Below are 20,791 nucleotides of genomic sequence, written 5' to 3' on the forward strand. Positions count from 1 at the left end.
TTAGGCAGTAATTTTTTGGCTATGGCACCAAAGTCTGTGTAATAAAGAAAAAATAAATTGGACTGCATCAAAATTTAAAACTTGTGTGCATCAAAGAACACTATCAAGAAAGTGAAAAGACAACCCACAGAATGGGAGTATTTGCAAATCATATATCTAATCAGAGTCTAGTTACCGGAATATATTTAGAACTCTTACAACTCCATAGTAAAAGAACAACCCAGTTAAAAATGGGCAAGGGATTCGATAGGCATTTTTTCAGAGAAGATATACAGAAAACCAATAAGTATATGAAAAGATGTTTAACAGCATTTGTCATCAGGCAATTGCAAGTCAAAACCACAATGAGATACTACTTTATACCCTCTAGGATGATTATAACTAAAAAGATAAATGCTAACAAGTGTTGTTGAGGATGTAGAGAAATTGAAGCCCTCATATGTTGTAGATGGGAATGTAAAATGTTTTAGCCCCTTTGTAAAACAGTTTGGGGAGGTTCTCCCTGAAATTAAACATAGTTACCATGCGACCCAGCGATTCCCTTCCTAGCTATGTATACTCAAAAGAATTGAAAATCTAGCAGGGTTATTATTGGCATTATATAGCGGGGTTATTATTGGCATTATTCATAATAGCAAAAGGTAGAAAAAAACAAAATTTTCACCAGTGGGTCAGTGGATAAACAAAATGTGGCATACATATACAATGAAATACTGTTCCTGGATGAACTTTGAAAACATGTTAAGTAAAGAAGCCAGACACAAATAATCACATATTGTATGACTCATTTTTTACAAAGTACCTAGTATAGTCAAATCCATAGAGACAGAATTAAATTATTGGTTGTTGGGGATTGTGAGGTGGAGGAAGATGTTTAAGAATGACTTCTAATGAGTATGAACTTTCTTTTTGGTATTATGAAAATTTTCTGGATTCGAGAGTGGTGATGTTTATGTACCTTCTGAATAAATATATTAAAGGACAACAAATTGTACACTTTCAAAGGTGAATTTCATAGTTTGTGAATTATGTCTCAGGAAAAAGAATGGACCTTAGGCAAGTTTGAAGTTGGGTACTGCTGAAGGATGATATTATACCTGGGAAATGGACCTAGTTTATTCTTACAGGATATACTCTGTAATGTAACCTTATAAATAGTGTGCCAAGATCATTTTGTTTAATTACTTGCACCTGGTGATCAGGCAGGTACACATAGAGTCTCCAAAATGCTCAAGTGATGTAGAGTGAGAGTGGAGGTCAAGAGGAAACAAAAACTCCAGTGGCAACTGATGGAAAATATTGAAGATCTGGGAAGCCTGTGATTGTTTCTGGGAGCGTGCTGCTTTGTCTTTACTTGGTATACCCTTCCATGAGATTCCATATCCTTTACCATTAAAGAAACGAATACCCTAAAGTATGTTAGCCTAAATATCTCTATGCCCTGTTTAACTGAATTGTCTTCTCCAAAAATAGCATTCTTAGAGGAGAAGTAATGTGGGTAATGAAATAGTCCAGTACACAAAACAGTTATTCAGTCACTAAGTGGTCATTATCAATAAACATTTAATTATTACAAGTCACTGATAGAAGTAGAACAAGTGAGTAGGCCCTAGGTTCTCTGGAAGATTGAACTAGAGCATATGGGTCTGATTTTATGTCTTCTGCTGCCCTTGGGAATGGTGACCTTAATTTGAGTGAGTTTGAACTAAGTGAGCCACATGGCCCCCACTCACAAGGCCTGGTGCTGGGCAGCTTACCTATATTATATTAGAAGTGCATCTGACTAAGAGAGTAAATCTTCTTTTTGAAAACTATTACCATATTTAATGTTCTTTTTTTGAGGCCTGGGAATTACTGTAAAATACTTATTATTTAAAAAACGGACATAAAGATTTTTTAAAAAGTTTTCTCGAGCAAAACCTCCATAAGAAAATTTGTAACCAGAGGTTTCCTGAATAACAATTTGATGTTGAAAGAGTCTAAGTAGTATGAATGTATCAGCAACTCCTCATTCCCCCATTAATACTTTTTCCCAATCAAATAATGTTGCCATAAGTAGTTGTTGTTGTATATATTAATGATTTTACAGTAAACTACCACTTGTTTGTTTGGTCTACCTTAATTTATTTTACTCTTTATTTTCTTAATGATTTTGGCCACTAAAATGGAAAAACAGTGAACTCAGCAAGTGAGTTGAAAAGGGTTTTAAAAACAGTGGAGAACAAATGTAAATTCCTAAAAGTAACCATCCAGTCCCTGAAATAGAATCCTAAAAATACAGTTGGCCTAAATTCTGACTTACAAAAGAGTGCAACTTTTGTCCCTGTTATTATGAACAGTGTAAAACATTAAGAATTAGTGTGCTGAGTAGAAATACTTCATGCACTCTTTTCCTGCTTGTTAGGTGTATCCCCCTACCCCCAACTTGCTTTGGTGGTAAAAATGGTAGGAGTTGACAGAGAGGATAGAAAGTCATGTTTTTTTTTTGGTAGGAGGAGGAAGAAGAGATCATTCCATAGTCTTATGTAGAAATTAATTTGTGAGAAATTAAAATTGAAGGATGAAATGTGTTAATAGGGTTCTAGTTTAAAAAATTAAGGTATCTGTAGACAGTAAGATACTGTGTAATTGTTTACAAAATACTAGTATGTACAAATAAGAAATGAAACAAAAAAATCTGGTAAGTGAGGAAAGCAAAGTGCCGGATATATATAGAATACTACCTTTCTTGTTAAAAAGAGAGAGAGAGAGAGAGAGAGAGAGAAACTATATACATTCACACCTGAGGAAAGCCTTGCATAAATCCATTTGAAATTTTTAAATTTTTAAGGTGATTTCTTGTGATAATGGTTTGGTGGTAGGAAGCTGGATTGATGGGGGAAAAAGGCAGAAGGAGCTCTTCGCTGAATATATTGTTGTAAATATATATAAATTGGCTGGGGTTCTGGCTCATTCCTCTAATCCCAGCACTATGGGAGGCCTAGGCAGGTGGATCACCTGAGGTCAAGAGTTCGAGACCAGCCAGGCCAACATGGTGAAACCCCATCTCTACTAAAAATACAAAAATTACCCGTTGGTGGTGGCGCACGTCTGTAGTTCCAGTTACTTCAAAGGCAGAGGGCAGGAGAATAGCTTGAACCCGGGAGGTGGAGGTGACAGTAAGCCAGGATCATGCCACTGCACTTCAGCCTGGGTGACAGAGTGAGATCCTGTCTTTATGTGTGTGTGTGTGTATATATATATATATATATATATATACACATACACACACACATATATATATATGTATACACACACACACACACACACACACACGCACACAGATATGTACATAAATATGTTGTTACCTATTTGCAAAATTGACTTACAAGCTCGAGTGAGAGTCAGCAGAACATGGTGGCTAAGAATGCAGATTCCCTGGTGAATCCTGGCTTTTCTACTTGACAATTTTGTGAGACCTTGTTCAAGCTTCCTCTCCATGCCTTAGTTTCTCATCCCATAAGTTAATGCTCATAAAGAAGTTACAACAAAATCTGTCATATAGTAAGTTGCCAATATTATTAGTAGAACCATTAAAGTGTTTAATTTTTTTATCACATTTGTAAAAATATTAGAAATGCCTGATTCTTTCTTGTATCTCTGTAATACCATGTTTAACTGAAGTAATGGATAAAGGCCTGTGGAGGTTGGCTCTTCTTGTCTCTCTTGACCTCGTGATTAAAAGCTTGGGTTCTTCAGTACACAGGATTAAGTTCAGATCCCTCTCCCTAAGCTGATCAGGAGCATGTTTCTTAGGCTGATCTGTTTTAGGTCAACTCTGTCACTACAACAGTCTGGAGAACCATGTTCTAGATTGGGCTGGTTGGATTCTGCATTTTGGTATAGAACTGTCCAAGGCAAGCTACTAATGTGATGACCCAAACCCATAGTTTCATTCTAGAATCACTTAATGATGCTTGGAACTGAGACTGATTTGTCCAGATTATGCTGTGAGGTTTGGGCTCCTGTAAGAGGTAGGAGTCTGCAGTCAAAGCCTTTGTTTGCTTTCTATTTCTTCCAATCCAGTTACGGATAATGTTTGTTAAGTTAAAAATAGGCCAATGCCAGATACAGGGCCTGTCCTTTAAAGAGTTTTTTAGTAGTGGAGATGACTTCCTGATTAATAGCGTCTGCAGCAATCTTTTGAAGACCCTGACTAAAGGCACACACATTCGTAAGGTACCCAGCTGCACTCAGGGACAAAGGCTGTCTTAAGGAAATAAGGCAAGAACTTTTCTTTGTTAACCTGAAGGGAAAATGTAGTATGCTCTAATTGCCATAATAGATATGACTATATTTATTTTAGGGAAAATCGAGATTCAGCAGTAAACACCTCAGCCAAGCAAGCCTAGCTAGTTAGTGAGGGAAGGCAGGATTCAAGCCTGTGCCCCAGGCCCCTCAGATTCCATGTGCTCTTTTTAGAGTGGCTTTCATCAGTGGGTTTATAGAGTCTGATTATAATAGCCAAGTTTCTTTATTTTAAATAGTTTTAAATAATTGGGGAAGTATTACCTCAGAATATAAGGATTCCTTTTACCTACAGTTTGAGCACTCCAAATCCAAAAATCTGAAATCTGAAATGCACCCAAATCTGAAACTTTATGAGTGCCAAGCATTTGCTCAAAGAAAATGCTTGTTGGAGCATTTTGGATTACAGATTAAGTATATTGCAAATACTCTAAAATCCGAAATTTGAAATGCTAACAGTTCCAAGCATTTCAGATAAGGGATAATTAGCCTATACTTTAGGTTAATTTTTACTTTTGAAAAATTATAAAAATATATCTTTTGCTGTTCATGTAAAACCCATACATCCACATTTACTTTACTTCCCCCAAATGGTAGAAACTATGAAGTTTGCAGCCAGGAACTTTTTACTTAACATGATATTCTATCTGGGTGTTAGCATGATGGGTTTGGGAACTATGCCACAAATCTGGGGCATTTCAGCTGTATTTTTGCTTATAGTGACTGTGGCCTATGCCGTTTGCTCTCGAGACACAAATTAAAGATAATTTTAAAATGTGTACCATATTCTTAAAATCAAACAGCAAAAATTTCAGTGTCTCTTGGTGCGTTTAAGAAGGTAAGATTTGTGTACGTACCTAAAACTGAGAGGTATTTTAAAAATTTAAATGAGAGAGCTCTGAAGAAGGGAGACACCTAGAGATGCCTCAGTCAGTGAGGGTGAGGGCAGGAGCTTTGGCATTTGGCCAGAGTCGAATTGTGGTTTTGTCTGTTTCTAACAAATAGGCCTCACACAAAACCTCACGGTCCTAATCATGTCATGGTAGCATTATCAACTTGGTGGGTCATTACTGACCAGATAGCATGGCTCACAGAAGTCACCCTGCACAGCTCCTCCTGCCTTAGCAGGTGTGTTTCTCCCTCGATGCCATGGTCTATGTTTCAGGCAGGAGATGCTGAGACCATGGCTGTGGAAACTTGCCACAACACTCAGCATGAGGCTGAGTGAAACTGCTTTGCAAGATGCTTTCAGTGATGCCCAGTGAGTCAAGTTTGTGATGCAAAGAAGGACACTTTCCTTCTTTCATTAGTGGCTGTCCTTGGTTTGTTAAAATAGGTGTGAAGGCCGTGGATACTGAATAGATAAAATGACAGTCCTAACATTGATTTTTAAAACTTAAATGTGAAAATAGTCGAGGGATTACTGTCTTCTTGAGAAAATTGTTTAGATGTTACATGGAAATTTAAAACTGAAAACAAAGCCCTTTGTTTTTAAATTTTTACTTTTCAAGTAAAATTATGATTTACACTTATTTACAGATTGCTTTTGGAAGGACATACTGGGTGGTATACATCTCATCCTCCTCTCCCTCCCTTTGTTGCTTCTTCTATGTAAATACTTGGTCAAAAAAAAGTAGAGCCAGAGAACTGCAACTCTGCATCAAGTTATATTTGATTTGAAGAACATTGGTATTAAACTCATGGTCACCTATTGGCAGGGAGTTTGATTTTTAAAAAAAGATTGAAAGTTTTGTTCTTGCTTTAAGTAGAAAAACTATTAGTTTTGTAACATTGGAAAAGGAGATGTAGGATTTGTACATTTCATAGTACAGTTAAAATATATTTTCTGGCAAACAGGTTTTAAGCTGTATATACACTGTTCATTTAAGTTTACATTTCTGGATGTTATGAAACCAGTTTTGTTAGTACACATGATTCTGGCTTTTTTGTTGGAAGGAGGGAGAATGGAGGATTAAGGCAGATTAGAGTGTTGGGATAATGTCTGACTCCTTGTGTTCTGTGCACTCAGCAATGAAATTCCTCCAAATCTGGACGTTACTATGGTGATATTAGCAAAATGTGACTTTTTGGTTGGTGTAGTTTAGTATAGTGCTTGTAGGGGCAGTAGACTGAGTCACTTATTTTCTGAATTAGTATGTTTTGCCAGTGCCGACACAGCTTCATGAGGGTTTCTGGTGATGCAGAATTGCCACTGCCCATCAAGATTTGACCCATCTGTCAAACATCTGTCCCATTCCACTATGCTGCTAAGAGACTGGATTACACCCGAGAGGCTGGAGAATCTGATGAAGAGAGCCTCATTCTAGAGTTTAATAAGACTAAAAGCAACATTATTATAGCTACCATTTATTAAATCAGTCTGTGTTCCAGGCACTGTGCGAGATGCATTATGACATGATCCTGAATGCATTTGCGTGGAAGCTACTTCCTTAGTGCAGCTGCCGCTTGCCCCATGAATTTACAATCTTAAGTAGATCAACTTGGACTCTCTGGACTGAGATGCCCCATACTTTAAAGCACAGATGGTCTCTCACTGATATTGGGAAGAAGAGCTCTGAGCTCTCCAAGATTAAAGGTGCTACTGTTTTTATGGTAACAGTGCATCTTTGTCATTCGAAAGTCTAGAAGCACACATTCGGCTTCTGTCTCAGTCCTGGGGGTGGTTGTGTTTTATTGGCTGATGAGTTGTTTCCGCATATCACATTTGAATGAAGGTGCCTTGTAGTCATGACATACTACTCTTTTGTTAATTATTTAATTAATATCTTAAGATTACAATTTGACAGGTAGAGATGATATTGTTTTTAATGGCTGTAGGGGGTGGTGGTGATAGGTATTTTTACCCTGAGAAGTGACCTACTAAGTTTTATTAAGTGACACAATTTGTGTAGTGTGTGTGTATGGGTGGGGGGAGTAGGAAGAATCTCAGGAATTTGTCTTATGCTCTTTTTTTTTTTTTTCTTCTGTTTATTTCTAGTCTTTATAACCTGACTTCACTGGAACTGAGAGAGAATCTTCTTACATATCTTCCTGAGTGAGTCTCTGGGGAAAAAAACAGGAGATTTTGTACAGAATGAATTTGTGTATTAAAAAAAAATAGGACTACAGTGTTATGTCAGAAATGTTCTGTGTGTTGGGACGTTTGGGGATGCCAGCCAGCCTTTTCTTAACAGTCCTTTCTGTGCAACATTTTCTACCATAAAAATCAAAATGAATCTTACTTTTGAAGCTAGTCCAGGTGAGGGATACTCTATTGCTCACCGTTTCTAAGTTTTCTCTAAGTGTTCTTCATTTTTTTAAATAGCTCTCTTACTCAGCTGCGGAGACTAGAAGAACTTGATTTAGGAAACAATGAAATACATAGTTTGGTAAGTCCGTATTAGAGATTTGAATTTAATGTTGTTTTTAGTTGTGATCACACAGTATTTGGGGGAGTCCTATAGGGATCCTTATGAAGCCAGTATTTCCACAGATGTGGCTTGGGAATAATAGGCAACGAGCTTCATTTCACACAAGTTAGGAATTATGACTCATGGGTGGGGAAGGTCAGGACTAGAGATGATGGACATAGGTGGAAACAACTGGCATTCTTGGGGAAAGTTTGGGCACTTTGAGGAAGGGGACTTGATGTTAGAGCAGTACCAATGGTCATCTGCTAAGGTACCCAGTTGTTAACAGATGAATTCAGATTCTTTCTTTCTTCAGGAAAGACTGAAATTTGAATCTTTGTTACCATAACTTTTGTTTTGTTTTGTTTTAGCCAGAATCAATCGGAGCCCTCCTATGTCTAAAAGATCTCTGGTTGGATGGAAATCAACTGTCAGAATTACCTCAGGTAAGTGGTAATTTCACAGCATCTCCCTAAAACATAAAACAGCGACAATAAGCTTTTTGTATTTCCTGCTGCCACATAAGGTTTGCTATAAAAGGATCTTGAAAACCAAAAACATTGATTGCAAAAGCACATTTGGTTGAGCATTCATCATTCTCCATTGCCATATAAAAACTGAAAACCTCCACCCACCATTTCTAAATATAGTAAATATTTCCTTTAGTTTGCGAAATCTGTGTTTTATTTTGTCCTTGCTACCCATATAGCTTACTTCAAGCCCAGCAGATTAATAAATTGCCAGGACCCATGTTTCTGATGATATACCTTTTTGCCACTCTGTGACGTCCCAAGTGCTTTGGGATAATTTGACCACATTTTGCCCCATAATAGTTCATGTAAAAGCAATGTTAAATGCTTTTATTTCATATTTTTCCAAATGTTGCTATGGTTTAGCTGGCATGTCATAGGGTTTAGGCTTTTCCTACTGTTCCCAAGTGGGACAACCATGTCCCAAATGAAGTGGAGTCTTGTGTAGACTTCTGTGCACAGTCATCTTGTGGAGTCTTAGCAGAGAGGCCCACGTTCTGAGACAGAAACTGGGAAACCTAAAACAAACAAAAACCAACAGGCATTTTCCTCTTGTATTTTTCCAGCTGTTACTGAATTTTGCTTTTTTGTGTCTTTCATAGCCAGTTTTTCATGTGACCAGTTGTGAAGGGCTCTGTACTTTTAGTGGGGAATAGCATATCAATGCAGGGAACCCTAATACTAGAAGAAAGCGCTATAGTAAATTTTTAGTAGTCATAGTTATAGAACTGAAGTTACCGTAATGTCACCTAATGACTAATGGAACTAGGGAACTACTTTAAGTCTGTTGATGAGATCTTGGCCACAGTTGGGAAAAGGAGACAGATCAGCAACTCTGGTGGGTAGAGTTCGACTGGTACTTAGATTTCTCTAGGAAATATGTGGAGAATCCTGACTGAGAGAATGCTATTTACTTTAGAAGTCAAAGGTTGGGAGAAAAATACCATGACATTATAAGGAAAGTAATAAAACATCAGATGTGGGACATAAAGGGGAAAGAGTTATGTATGTTCAGATGTGTGTAAATGACTGTGCAACGTGTGATATTCTAAACACAAAGAAATTAAAATTCTAATGATTGTGTTATGAATGGTTATTTAAAAATCTCGTTTGCTCCTATAGTATAAACTTGTGTTAAATCAGCACTAAACACATCAAAAACTCAAATAATTAGAATGATTTTTCTTATGTTCAATGATGATGGAAAGAGAAAGATACAATGGCATTGTTAAAAGGAATTAATGAAGAGTGGAACAGCTTCATGGATCCGGCCTGAAATTAGTAGAACTGTAGTCTAGTTTCCTTTAGACAGGAAATACAGGGACAGGATCATAAGGCAGTATCAGGTAGATGATAAGCTGAGAAAAAGAGATCAGACCAAATTAAATATAGATGGAGGAATTTGTACTTACGTAGACATCAGGGAGTCACTAGATGTTTTTTTGAATAAAAGGTGGTCCTATTATAGGACTAGAGCTAGCTGTGTTTCAGGAAGGAAATGAGGAAGCATAGTTTATGGAATTGTTTTAGGTATGGGGAGTCAAGACTAGAGCCCAAGAGGCAGAGCTGTCAGTCAGGGTTAGGGAGTAATGAGAATAAGGTTTAATACTGGGAAGTGGAATGGAAAAGTAGGGGCAGCGATAAGAGAGAAAGCTTGCACTTTGGGACTGGAAGGAAAGGTAGGTCTTGAATAGAATGTTAGACTCATAGAGGTGCTTTACCTTATCCTGGTAGACTCTTCACTAAGGGCAGTATATTTCTTTCAGTGTTAAAGATATGGATAGATGTGTATGCCCCAGTTTTGCTGGGGAGCAATTGCACTGATGTTTGTGCCAGCAAGTGCTACCTGTCATGGAAGAAAATACAAATCAGCTAGATTCTTACCGGAGGAAATCCCAGGGTCACCCTGCAGTGTAAGCTGCTTACTAGAGATAGTTACAAACTTGAAAAGCTGGATTCTAGCCTCCTTTTTCATTTCTAATTGTGTGACCTTGCAGCTGTTTGTTCTCCTGTATCTTCACCTATTAGGTGGGAATGATTCCTGACCTGCTTGAAAGATATAGGGCTTTGCGTCCCTCCCAGCTCCATGTCTGTGATTCATACAACTTCCCACTTTCATTGGGAGGGATCTAGGAATTTGGCCCTGCTTTCACATTTGGATTCATGCTAAAGATAACATCCTTAGGACTGCCTTGGGATTTGACTGTGAAAAATCACTGGAACTAATGCCTCTGCACTGTGGCAGATTTAAGCGTGTGTTTATTTTTCCATGTCGTTGTTATAGGAAATAGGAAATCTGAAGAACCTGCTGTGCTTAGATGTCTCTGAAAACAGGTTGGAAAGACTTCCTGAAGAAATCAGTGGCCTGACTTCATTAACGGATTTAGTCATTTCCCAGAACTTATTAGAAACTATTCCGGATGGCATTGGTAAGCATTGGAAATACTTAACTGCTAAAGATGCTGCCGGCTGTCGTCTTGAGCATTTGGAGCACACTTTGATCCTTTGGTCACCATTTTCAGATGCTGGGGATGTGGCTCCTTAAAGCCTCCTTGCTGTTTGTTTTTAAAGAAAGAAAGCAAAGAGTATTTATTACAACAGAAGTTTCTCTATTTACAGATGTGTCTGTCATCCTGGGTTGGTATCTATTTCTGCTGTGATTACTTTTAATCATCGATTCATTTCTATTTCATCTGTGTCTTCTCTCAATGATTTCATGAGGGATTACCCCAAATAATAAACTGTGTGTAAGTCATATGAGCAGTCACTAAGAAATTTCTAATTTGGTGTTTTAAATAGTTTATGAGAAAATAACTTTGACTTATTGCATGACCCCGGGAAGGTGCTGCTGAGGGAAGAGTGGTGTCATCGAATTGAGGCATTTTTAATTCATTGATAATTCTTTAATCATCCTGTGCTATTTTCTTAAAAAAAAAAATCAATCCAAACATTTTCTTTACTATTAAGGAACTTAGTCCAATGTGAGAAAATAAACGCAGAGAAGGTATAAACAGATAACGGACTTGGGAGCTCTGTCGGAGCAAAGCCACTTAGAAGTTGTAAGCGACTATATTTAACCATGAAGCTATCATAGGATTGCTGTCTTTAACTTTTATTCAAAACATCAAAGGAAGTTTTTGAAAGATGTTTAGTAGTAGGAGAAGTTGTATGGCAGAGGACCACTTCCTCCATGGTATGTGGTTGAGATGAAAATTTCAGTAGAAATTCAGACATTGCATTTTGGTTAAAACCAGCTGGAAAATCAATGGGGATTTTGACTCTATGCAGAGAAGTTCACTGAGAATCATTTATGGCATCTGAAAAGGGTTGTAGAGACTGGATGTGTTTTGTTGCTTAGAATGGGCAGCAGCAAGCATGAGATGGCTGACTTCAAAAGTTTGAAGGACTGTCTGCCAGAGAAAGAGATATATTACAGCTTTCTGTTTCAATGGGCAAAATGAAAGGATTGTGAAGCTCAATTTCATTTAAGAAAGAGCTTTAAAAGGCAAGAATGGCTGGGCATGGCTCACATCTGTAATCGTAGCACTATGGGAGGCCAGGAGTTTAAGACCAGCTTGGGCATCATAGTGAGACATCATATCTACAAAAAATAAAAATATTAGCCAAGTGGGGTGGCACATGCCTATAGTCCTAGCTACTCAGAAGCCCAGTGGGTGTGGGAAGGATTGCTTGAGTCCAGGAGTTTGAGACTGCAGTGAGCCATGGCTGTACCACTGTATTCCAGCCTGGGCAATAGGGAGAGGCCCTGTCTCTAAAAAACAAACAAACAAACAAAAACAAAGATATGGCACAAATTAGTTTGGGTTGCATAGTGAGGAAATGAGTACCCTGTCACTAGAAGTATTCAAGGAGAGGCTAGAAGACCATTTGCCAGGAGACTTCTCTGTTGGGGTAAGATGTTTCAGTGCTTGGTTGTGCTATTCAGTATACCCTGCAGAAAATGCTAGTGGGTCTCCTGACAGTGAGGGTAGGTGGAAACCGTCCAACAACAGTGTTAGGCTATTGATTATGCTAAATAAAGAGCTTAAGAATTGGTTAGTTCTCCTGTCTTGTTCTGTGGCTGCACACAAGGCAAAATGTAACTTTCATTATTTTTCTTTCCTGCTTTATGTCTGTGTTACAAAAGAGGCTGTTTTCTTTTTTCTTTTTTTTGAGACAGAGTCTCACTCTGTTGCCCAGGCTAGAGAACAGTGGTGCGATCTTGGCTCACCACAACTTCTGCCTCCCGGGTTCAATCACTTCTCCTGCCTCAGCCTCCCAAGTAGTTGGGACTACAGGCATGTGCTACCATACTCTTGCTAATTTTTTGTATTTTTGGTAGAGACGAGGTTTCACTACATTGGCCAGGCTGGTCTCGAACTCCTGACCTCATGATTCACCCGCCTCAGCCTCACCAAGTGCTGAGATTATAGGCATGAGCCACCCCACCCAGCCAAGAGACTGTTTTCTGATGTAGTGGAGAAAGTGTCAGTGTGTTAGCCACTCAGTAGGGAATGAAGGGCACCTGCTCTGTAGGCTTAATCCCATGAGTTGTTGAAGTGAGGATCTGAATGACTTTGCTAGTGAAGACTCTGAGGAGGCTGCAGCAAGACTTCTTCTTCTTTCCCATGGATAGTGGGTATCACCAGGGCGTCAAGTCTTCCAGCCCTGAGTGACATAGACTCTGTCCTTAATATGGCTTTCCAGAGGTTACCGCTTTATTCTGCACCTATAGAAATACCTCACTGTAGGGATCTTCACCGAGTCATTTTCATTCATAGGTGATTTAATAAACTATTTATTTTTTTGTTTATGGTAAGGATAATTCTTGGAGTAAAATGAAAGTCTCCTGTGTGCATGAAACACCTCCATGCAGAGAAAGCTGTTTGGTTTTTCTGTAAATTTCTTGGCTTTGATGCGATGTTTTTGTGCTTTTTTAAGTGTTTTGTTTCTAATTGCTGAATGTTTTTAATATTCTAAACATTATTTTAACTCCCAACCTTTAGTGATCTAAATGAAAGTGTTAGAGTTTCATAATGTGAAAAGCTGAAGAAAAAATAAGTAACTGTTTAAAATGAAAAGAACAGCAAATAGGAAATTCCAAGCAGTGATTAGGAAAACAATTGTTACTAATGAATTTAATAATAATAATGCTTTTACAGGAAAACTAAAGAAACTGTCAATCTTGAAGGTGGATCAGAATAGACTCACACAGTTGCCTGAAGCAGTTGGGGATTGTGAAAGTCTCACTGAGTTAGTTCTTACAGAAAATCAGCTCCTGGTGAGTGTGGTTTGCACATATATCATAAAGACTTACTAGAGCAGATTCTACTTACTGGTGATTTGAGTGGACTTAATGGAAATTTCCTCACATTACATCCCAAAAGGATCTTGCAAAGCAAATATATGATCTAAAGATCAGTTTTTAACCTGCTTAAGCAAAGAAAGTGGTGCTTAGGTTTCCCTCTTGAGCCTGTGTCCCAGTTGTGGTGCTTCGAATATAGGGAATGAACACATGCCTCACAGACATCTCCAGTGAGGTGTGGGGATAAGCTGCTCTCGCTGGATGTGTTGTTGCCCCAGCTGTGGTGCCCAGAGACCACCACCGGGAATATTTGTCAGGATTCCTCTGGCCTCTCCCTGCGTTCTTTGAAGAAATGGGAAGAGCAGGAGAGAAGAGTAAAGAGTTAGAGGTTGGCCTGGAAAAGCCTTGGCAGGATGGGGGCTGGGAAACACTCTTGATCGGGGAGCTAGAGGATGGCATCTGATGGGCTCTGGTTAAGGCTGCTTCTTATAAGAACTTGGGGGTGGAGGGGGCTGTAGGGGTCCTCCACTTGGACCAGGCTTCCACCAGACAAGGGCAGGGGTGATGCATGTACCCCCTGGCAAAGGGTGGGTGGGCAGAGTGGCAGCAGACCTCAGTTGTCTTTCCCTGTTCTGCTGCCCCCTCTGCTTTTGTCCATCCTTCAGCTGTCACTTCTTCGCCTTCCCCCCTCTTTCACTTGTCATACAGCCACTCTGTTTTCTTCAGTTTATTCTCCTACTTTTCCCTCTTCTTTTCTCCATCTTCATTTGGTCACTTTGTTTTTTTTTAAGCCTCTTTTTCCTTTTCCTTTTCACTTTTCTCCTTTCTCTATAAATAGAGTAAGTAATGCTCTTTTAGGTGGAAAGAGCAGAAAGGACAGCAAGATAGGATGGAGCGCACAGACGAGGGTGGGGAGCCCAGCAGCCCCCAGGCAGCTCAAGCAGCCAGGCTCTGGCAGGTGTGATGGGAGCTACAAAATCTTCCAGTCCTGCTTTGTGACTTTAGGCTTACCAATAGTAATCATAACAACTCTAAAAATAATAATCACCACTGGATTGTACTGTAGTGTTGAAGACCCCCATGTGGGCACCAGCCCGGTTCCGGTAGAGCTCTGCTCCCCACTCCAGGATGCTCACCTTTCGCCCATCCCTATAGCCCTCACCTTCCCCTGCCCATGCGGCACCTGCCCCAGGTGCTGATTCCCTGCCCATGCAGCAGCTCCCCCAGGTGCTGATTCCCTGCCCATGCCGCACCTGCCCCAGGTGCTGATTCCCTGCCCATGCGGCACCTGCCCCAGGTGCTGATTCCCTGCCCATGCAGCAGCTCCCCCAGGTGCTGATTCCCTGCCCTGTTGCTCCAGTGCTCTGGCTTCCACCGGCATCTAAGCCACTGTCCCAGTGTGGTCCGTGAAGGTGCAGGTGGGGCAGGAATGAATCTTGAGGGTGCAAATTCTTACTTACTTGAGTTGAACAGCATTTATTTCCCTTTACAAGATGTTTCCCTTTTCCCAGTTCTCGACTTTTGCCTTCATTCTTTTAAAGCAGACTATCATTTTAACAAAAATTCAAAATTCTTAATGTTGCGCCCCCTAAGTGAATACTACAAATATCTAATACTCAGCAAGAACTATTGCTTCTGTTGCTGGATGAGATTATATTTTTTGGGTCCTTGCAAAAATCTTATTTACTGTAAGTCATGTTAAAAATGTGTTAAATTAATAATGAAATTGTCATTTTAACAGACCCTACCTAAAAGCATTGGAAAACTAAAGAAGTTGAGCAACTTGAATGCAGACAGAAATAAATTAGTGTCCTTACCAAAAGAGGTATGTGCTTTTAGAGAAGTCACATGATAATAATTATGAAGAAATAATAGTACATAAAGGATCAAAAATGTCATGCTTTGCAAAGACGTATGTGTTGTTTTTTAAAGGTGTGTATTCTAATCTGTGAGTATAAAGCTGACTGGAGGAATTATGTCAAAGAATGGTCATCAGTAACATTTAGGAGAGTTAGGAAAGGTGAATTGATAGGATTTTAAATGGTAGAAAGAAAGAGATTGACATTTTGGCCTTGACATGCCGAGAATAGTGACACCATTGGCAGAAATGGATAATTTGGGAGTTTGGCAGAGGAAGTGGATGACTTTGGGTTTGATTTTTGAATTTAATGTAAAGTTAAGCTCTGTCCCATAAGCAGTTGAAATTATAAAAATTGATCTTAATACAACCATATTTCTGGGCAGAGATTTACATTGCACATTTGGGCATGTTCATGTTTTGGATGAATGAGAGTGAACAAACTATTCACAAAGACGTACACATAGAGGAAGGTGAATTGGGAGGCTAAAGCCTGCTTCCTAGTTTTTTTTTTTTTTTGGTCAGTGGTCTAAGCATGAGAAAATGAGACGTCACTATCTGTTGTGGAGAGTAACTAGGTGGACTTAAGGCATTTAAATTCTGACGAGGGAGATGGAAATGCTGACAATGAGGAGGAAGCTTATAGTAGGTCAGACAAGGAGGTGTCTTGTGTGTTTAAAAAAGAAGGCATACTTTCTATTGGGCACTAGAAGAGCTTGGTTGGAGAAAGATAATACTGAGCTTGATTTTTTTTTTTTTAAATTGGCAATAAGGCCTAAAACTAGCTATTGGACCCTTCTTCTTTGCTGGGTCCTCATCTAGAAAGGTATGGTATTTCCTTGTATGATGTGATCACTGGCCAGGTGTAGTTTGCTTCATATTTCTGTTTTTACCTTTTCTAACATCCATTTTGGAATAATTTCAAAGCTGCCATCCAACCAGTAAGAACATGAGGGGTTCTTATTTTCCTAGAGCTGTGTCTCAGGGTATCTGAACTTCCTCTTTCCTTTCCTCATCTTGATGTTCTGCCCACTGTGTCCCAGGCTTCTCCCTGGGTAGGGTGGCCAGCATTTCTAAATGGAGACATGAGATGATTTACTATAAACATGATCATATTCTGAAACATACTTAATATGAATATTGGCATCTAAGTAAACTGTTTCTGGCTAAAAGACTTAAGTCTGTTTCTCAGCTAAACTGGGACACAACTAAGACATTCTACTAATTAGAAAAGGTGTTTTCTAGTTTCTGAGCAATAAACCAAAATACAAAACTGATATTTTCAACCATTAAATTTGCTCTTGCTGAATAGCACTTGCACGTCGATAGTAGATTGGACATGTAAACACACATATAGATGTAGGAAAGATTTCTTTCTTCCTTTTTTAATGCCAGGCACTGTACTAGGTGCTTTCAAATATTTATTGTACTTATTGAATCCTTACAACAGCTTTTGCAATGTTGATGATTTCATTTTATGGGTGAGGAAAATTAGGCCAGTGAGTAGTTTTTCCTACTATGGCTCACATAGCTAGGAGTTGGTAGAACCTGACTCCAAAGATGAGTTTCCCAATTAAGATGTGACCATTAGGTAACGCAGGCTCAGCCCAGCCTTTCCATCTGTGTCACCCTGAGGTAAGGCAAGCCCCTGATTTGTTAAGAAAAGGCCAAAGTATCTTCGGTTTGGACACTACAGAAAATTAATACATCTCAGGTGTATTTTCAAGGCAGATTGTGAGGAGAGCACTTTTAGGTTTAGTTAATTCCCAGTAAGTTTCACCTCCCATCCCAGCTTCCCTGACCCTCTCACTTTCTCTTTCACAAGATTATGTTCTAGACGAGAACTTTGGAAATTTACTTTCATAAAACTTTCACCGTCATTTCAGCATCAGTCCTCTTTTCACCTTAAAAGACTAAAACACACACATGTTCTGATTAGATGGTTATGTCTAGTCCATGCTATACGTCCACTAAATTTACTAGGACAATTTTTCATGATGTGAAAAGTAAAATATTACGAAAATATTTCTAACTTTAATCATTTTAGTTATATTTTGTCCATTTTCTGGGAAACTATGATGGCATCTGGTGTTTTAGAAATAATTCTCTAAGAAGTTATGATTGGCATCTGGCGTTTTCTGGCTTCTGGCGTTTTAGAAAGAAATAGTCTGTGCCTTTCCCTTCAGTTCTCTGATAAAGCAGAGAATGTTAGGTTTTTAGGAATTGGATCTTTTCTGGCTCACCTCCTACCCACACACACTCAGCTTCCAGAGTAGGAAACGTGCTGAGCACATGTCTACAATTCTTCTGAGGGTGACAGTTTGATGCCCAACAGAAATGGTTGAGTGCTTGCCTGTTACCATCGGTGCTGAGCGGCCAAACCACTGAGAGCTCCTGACCTCTCATTGCATCACGTTGGCCCAGGAAGCACTGTCACGTCGTGAGTCTCTACGCAGGGAGTGTGGTAGGCCCTGTGATTGTGTGTATGCTAGCTCTGCCTCCAAGCTTGATGCCATTTGATCGAATCTTGCATTTTCCCCATTGGATTCTTCCAAAAATTATTGCTTTCTCTTCAACAATTAAGTTGCATACATATCTAAACTGAAATGCTGACCGATTCAATTCATATGCCAAAAACCCATAGTTGTATTAATTGCCATTGGTCTGGTATGCTGTGTAGTTTCTTTCCATATTTTGTTCTTTTAAAAAAGTTTTCTTATAGTATTGTGTGTTGCCAGTTTTAGGGCACGGCTCCTTAGTCTGTAGCAGCATTTATTTGCATTTTTTTCCCCAAATGATTGAGGGGAAAATATTTGTACTGTGTGGGTCACAAATAATGGATTCTGTTTGTGTTTTGTGGTGTTATTTGTAGTAAACATTTGCAAATCAATGAATGTCTTTTGTTTTCTTAATTGTTAGCTGCTTGGAAATTTAGAAAAGTCAGGTAAACTTGTTATCTTGTAAGTATTGTTCAGACCACAGTTGCATCTCTAACTTCCATTTTGCTTCTTAAGTGCATGAAGATTCAAATCGGCTGACTGCTTTGTGTGCTGTTCATTGTAAAATATTGGACATTTTCCTCTAAATTCAGTTTTGTTTTGTTTTTTTAAATGACTGCATGACCTGGAACCTTATTTTGTTATGTGTTGTTTTTCATGTTTGTTCAGATTATTCACTCTTAAAAGAATGCTTTTCTGTGAATTACATTTTAAGTTATTCAGAAATTCTAAAAGGTATCATTTGGCAGCTCATCTGTCTTCACTAAATTGTAAGTTTGTCGGCACAAATCTGTCTCTAACAGAAAGGCTAGATTTGCTTTATTTGCTACACCTGGCATGCCTCTGATTTTTTAAGTCACTTATTTGTGTCTCATATTTTTCATCCTGTTGCTTAAGTATATATACTTCTGGGAAAAGGAGATTCCTTAAAAACTCATAGTTTTGGTGAAGAGAGGGGTTAAGGAACATACTGTGCAGTAGTATGATTGATTCGTGATAGATGGAGTTGGTGTTATATGTGTGAGCATGAGTATGATGAACAAGAGCCAGACCATAACGAGTTTCTGGCTAGAAGAAATTGAGCTTATGTCCAAGTTTAGAGTCCTTTTCTCTTTTTGCTTCCATTAAGTCCAAATGGAAGTGATGCCAACTAAGCCACACTTACCCAATCAAATGAGACAAGATAGCATTTGCAGATCATTCACCAAAGTTTTTTTTAATCAGACAACCTGTAAATATTAATTACCCATAAATATTACTATGGTGCTCAGAAATGGTGGTGATATCCACTTTGTGGATAGTTTTCTGCCCTCTTATTATTACAATTTAAAATTCTTTTAGTGTAAGTTTCCTATATTCTAAAATGAATTATTGATTAAAGACATAATATAGAATATAAAAATATGAGATAAAATATAGTTGACCATCAGATTTCAAGATGGAGAAGGCATTCCTAAACTTGAAATACATCATAAAAAAATAGTTGGTGGATTTGTTGAAATTAGATTTCTGATCTTCAAGAAGGTAAGATAGCCTTTACCTTTTTGAAAGGGGGTTGGGAGATTTTTAAGTATCTTAAATGAGAGATCTATCTTTACTCTATTAGAATTTCTTTATACCAATGAGGAAAAGATGTACTTACTATAGAAAAGTGGACAAAAACAAAGAAACTTTCACAAAAACCAGCAAGTGATCAACAGAAGGACAAATAGAAATGACAACTAATGTGAAACAATTTCAGCCTCATCAGTATTCACACACAAAAAATTAATAATACCAAATTTTGGCAAGGGTAGAGGGAAGTGTATATTGTCATATAAATATAAATTATTATGACTTTCTGGAAGGAAATATGGTAACAGTAAAAACTTTAGAAACATGTATACCCTTTGATTTTGCAATTCCACTTCAAGGAAAACATTCATGGATATACACTAAGAATGATGCACAAGAATATTTCTCACATTATGCATAGGAACGGCTCTCATGTTCCAGGCACCATACCAAGTATGCAAAGGGACAGCTAACATGTGCCAGGCACAGTGCTGAGGGCTTTTGTACTTATTCTTATCTAATTATCACCACAGTTCTGTGAGGTGTAGGTAAATCATTATCAATGTCCAACAGATTGTGAAACTAAGACTGAGAGCGGTTAAGTAACTTGCTTAGAATCACACAGCAAAGAAGTGGTAGACCTAACTATCATTGTCTAACCTGGGCAGTTTCTTAAATAATCTGTGATACATCCATAGAAGGAAATAACTGTGGTCAATAAAAGTCGTCTTAGAAACGTTGTTAAAGTGCATATATATAATCACCAATGCATGGCAAGTGGTACTGGAAGATTGCACCTCATAGTGTTAATACTAATTATCCTTTGGTGGTAAGATTTGATTTTTTTTCCATTGTGCTTTCCTGTGTGTGTATGTATGGTTTTTATTTTCTAATCAATCAGAGGTACTTTTTTATAATCAAAAAAAAAAAAGAATTCCATAGTGATTAGTGGATATTTTGATGTCAGTGGCCCCAGAATTCAAAGAATCCCAAAGCCACAGATTTCAAAAAATATTTATGAAGTAGGGAACATTTGAATATTATGCCATAGATGATGAGATTCTAAAATTATGCTTCATGTTATTTCTATTCAAATTGCATTTTGGCCAGATTTTGCTTATTGCACATTTTTTTTTTTTTTTTTTTTTTTTTGCCAATGGGATGTAAGTTAAATTATGTTACAAATAGGCCGGGCGCGGTGGCTCAAGCCTATAATCCCAGCACTTTGGGAGGCCGAGGCGGGTGGATCACGAGGTCAAGAGATCGAGACCATCCTGGTCAACATGGTGAAACCCCGTCTCTACTAAAAATACAAAAAATTAGCTGGGCATGGTGGCGCGTGCCTGTAA

At 38.4% G+C, this 20,791-nt stretch overlaps 1 protein-coding gene across 2 annotated transcripts in view; it reads left to right on the forward strand.

The window, feature by feature from the left end:
* The window catches only part of LRRC1 (leucine rich repeat containing 1), a 135,385-nt gene that overhangs the window by 100,080 nt on the left and 14,514 nt on the right, over positions 1-20,791 (forward strand). The window contains exons 5-10 of one of the 2 annotated variants that reach the window (XM_032299715.1): positions 7,286-7,342; positions 7,613-7,676; positions 8,069-8,143; positions 10,512-10,656; positions 13,390-13,508; positions 15,274-15,357. In XM_032299715.1, the coding sequence (XP_032155606.1) occupies positions 7,286-7,342; positions 7,613-7,676; positions 8,069-8,143; positions 10,512-10,656; positions 13,390-13,508; positions 15,274-15,357 (544 nt within the window). Of the gene's footprint in view, positions 1-7,285; positions 7,343-7,609; positions 7,677-8,068; positions 8,144-10,511; positions 10,657-13,389; positions 13,509-15,273; positions 15,358-20,791 lie in introns of both variants that reach the window. The other variant, XM_032299713.1, reaches the window with a different exon arrangement.

Source organism: Sapajus apella, unplaced genomic scaffold (assembly GCF_009761245.1).
Source record: "Sapajus apella isolate SASKATOON/1434 unplaced genomic scaffold, GSC_monkey_1.0 scaffold41, whole genome shotgun sequence".
NCBI lineage: Eukaryota > Metazoa > Chordata > Mammalia > Primates > Cebidae > Sapajus > Sapajus apella.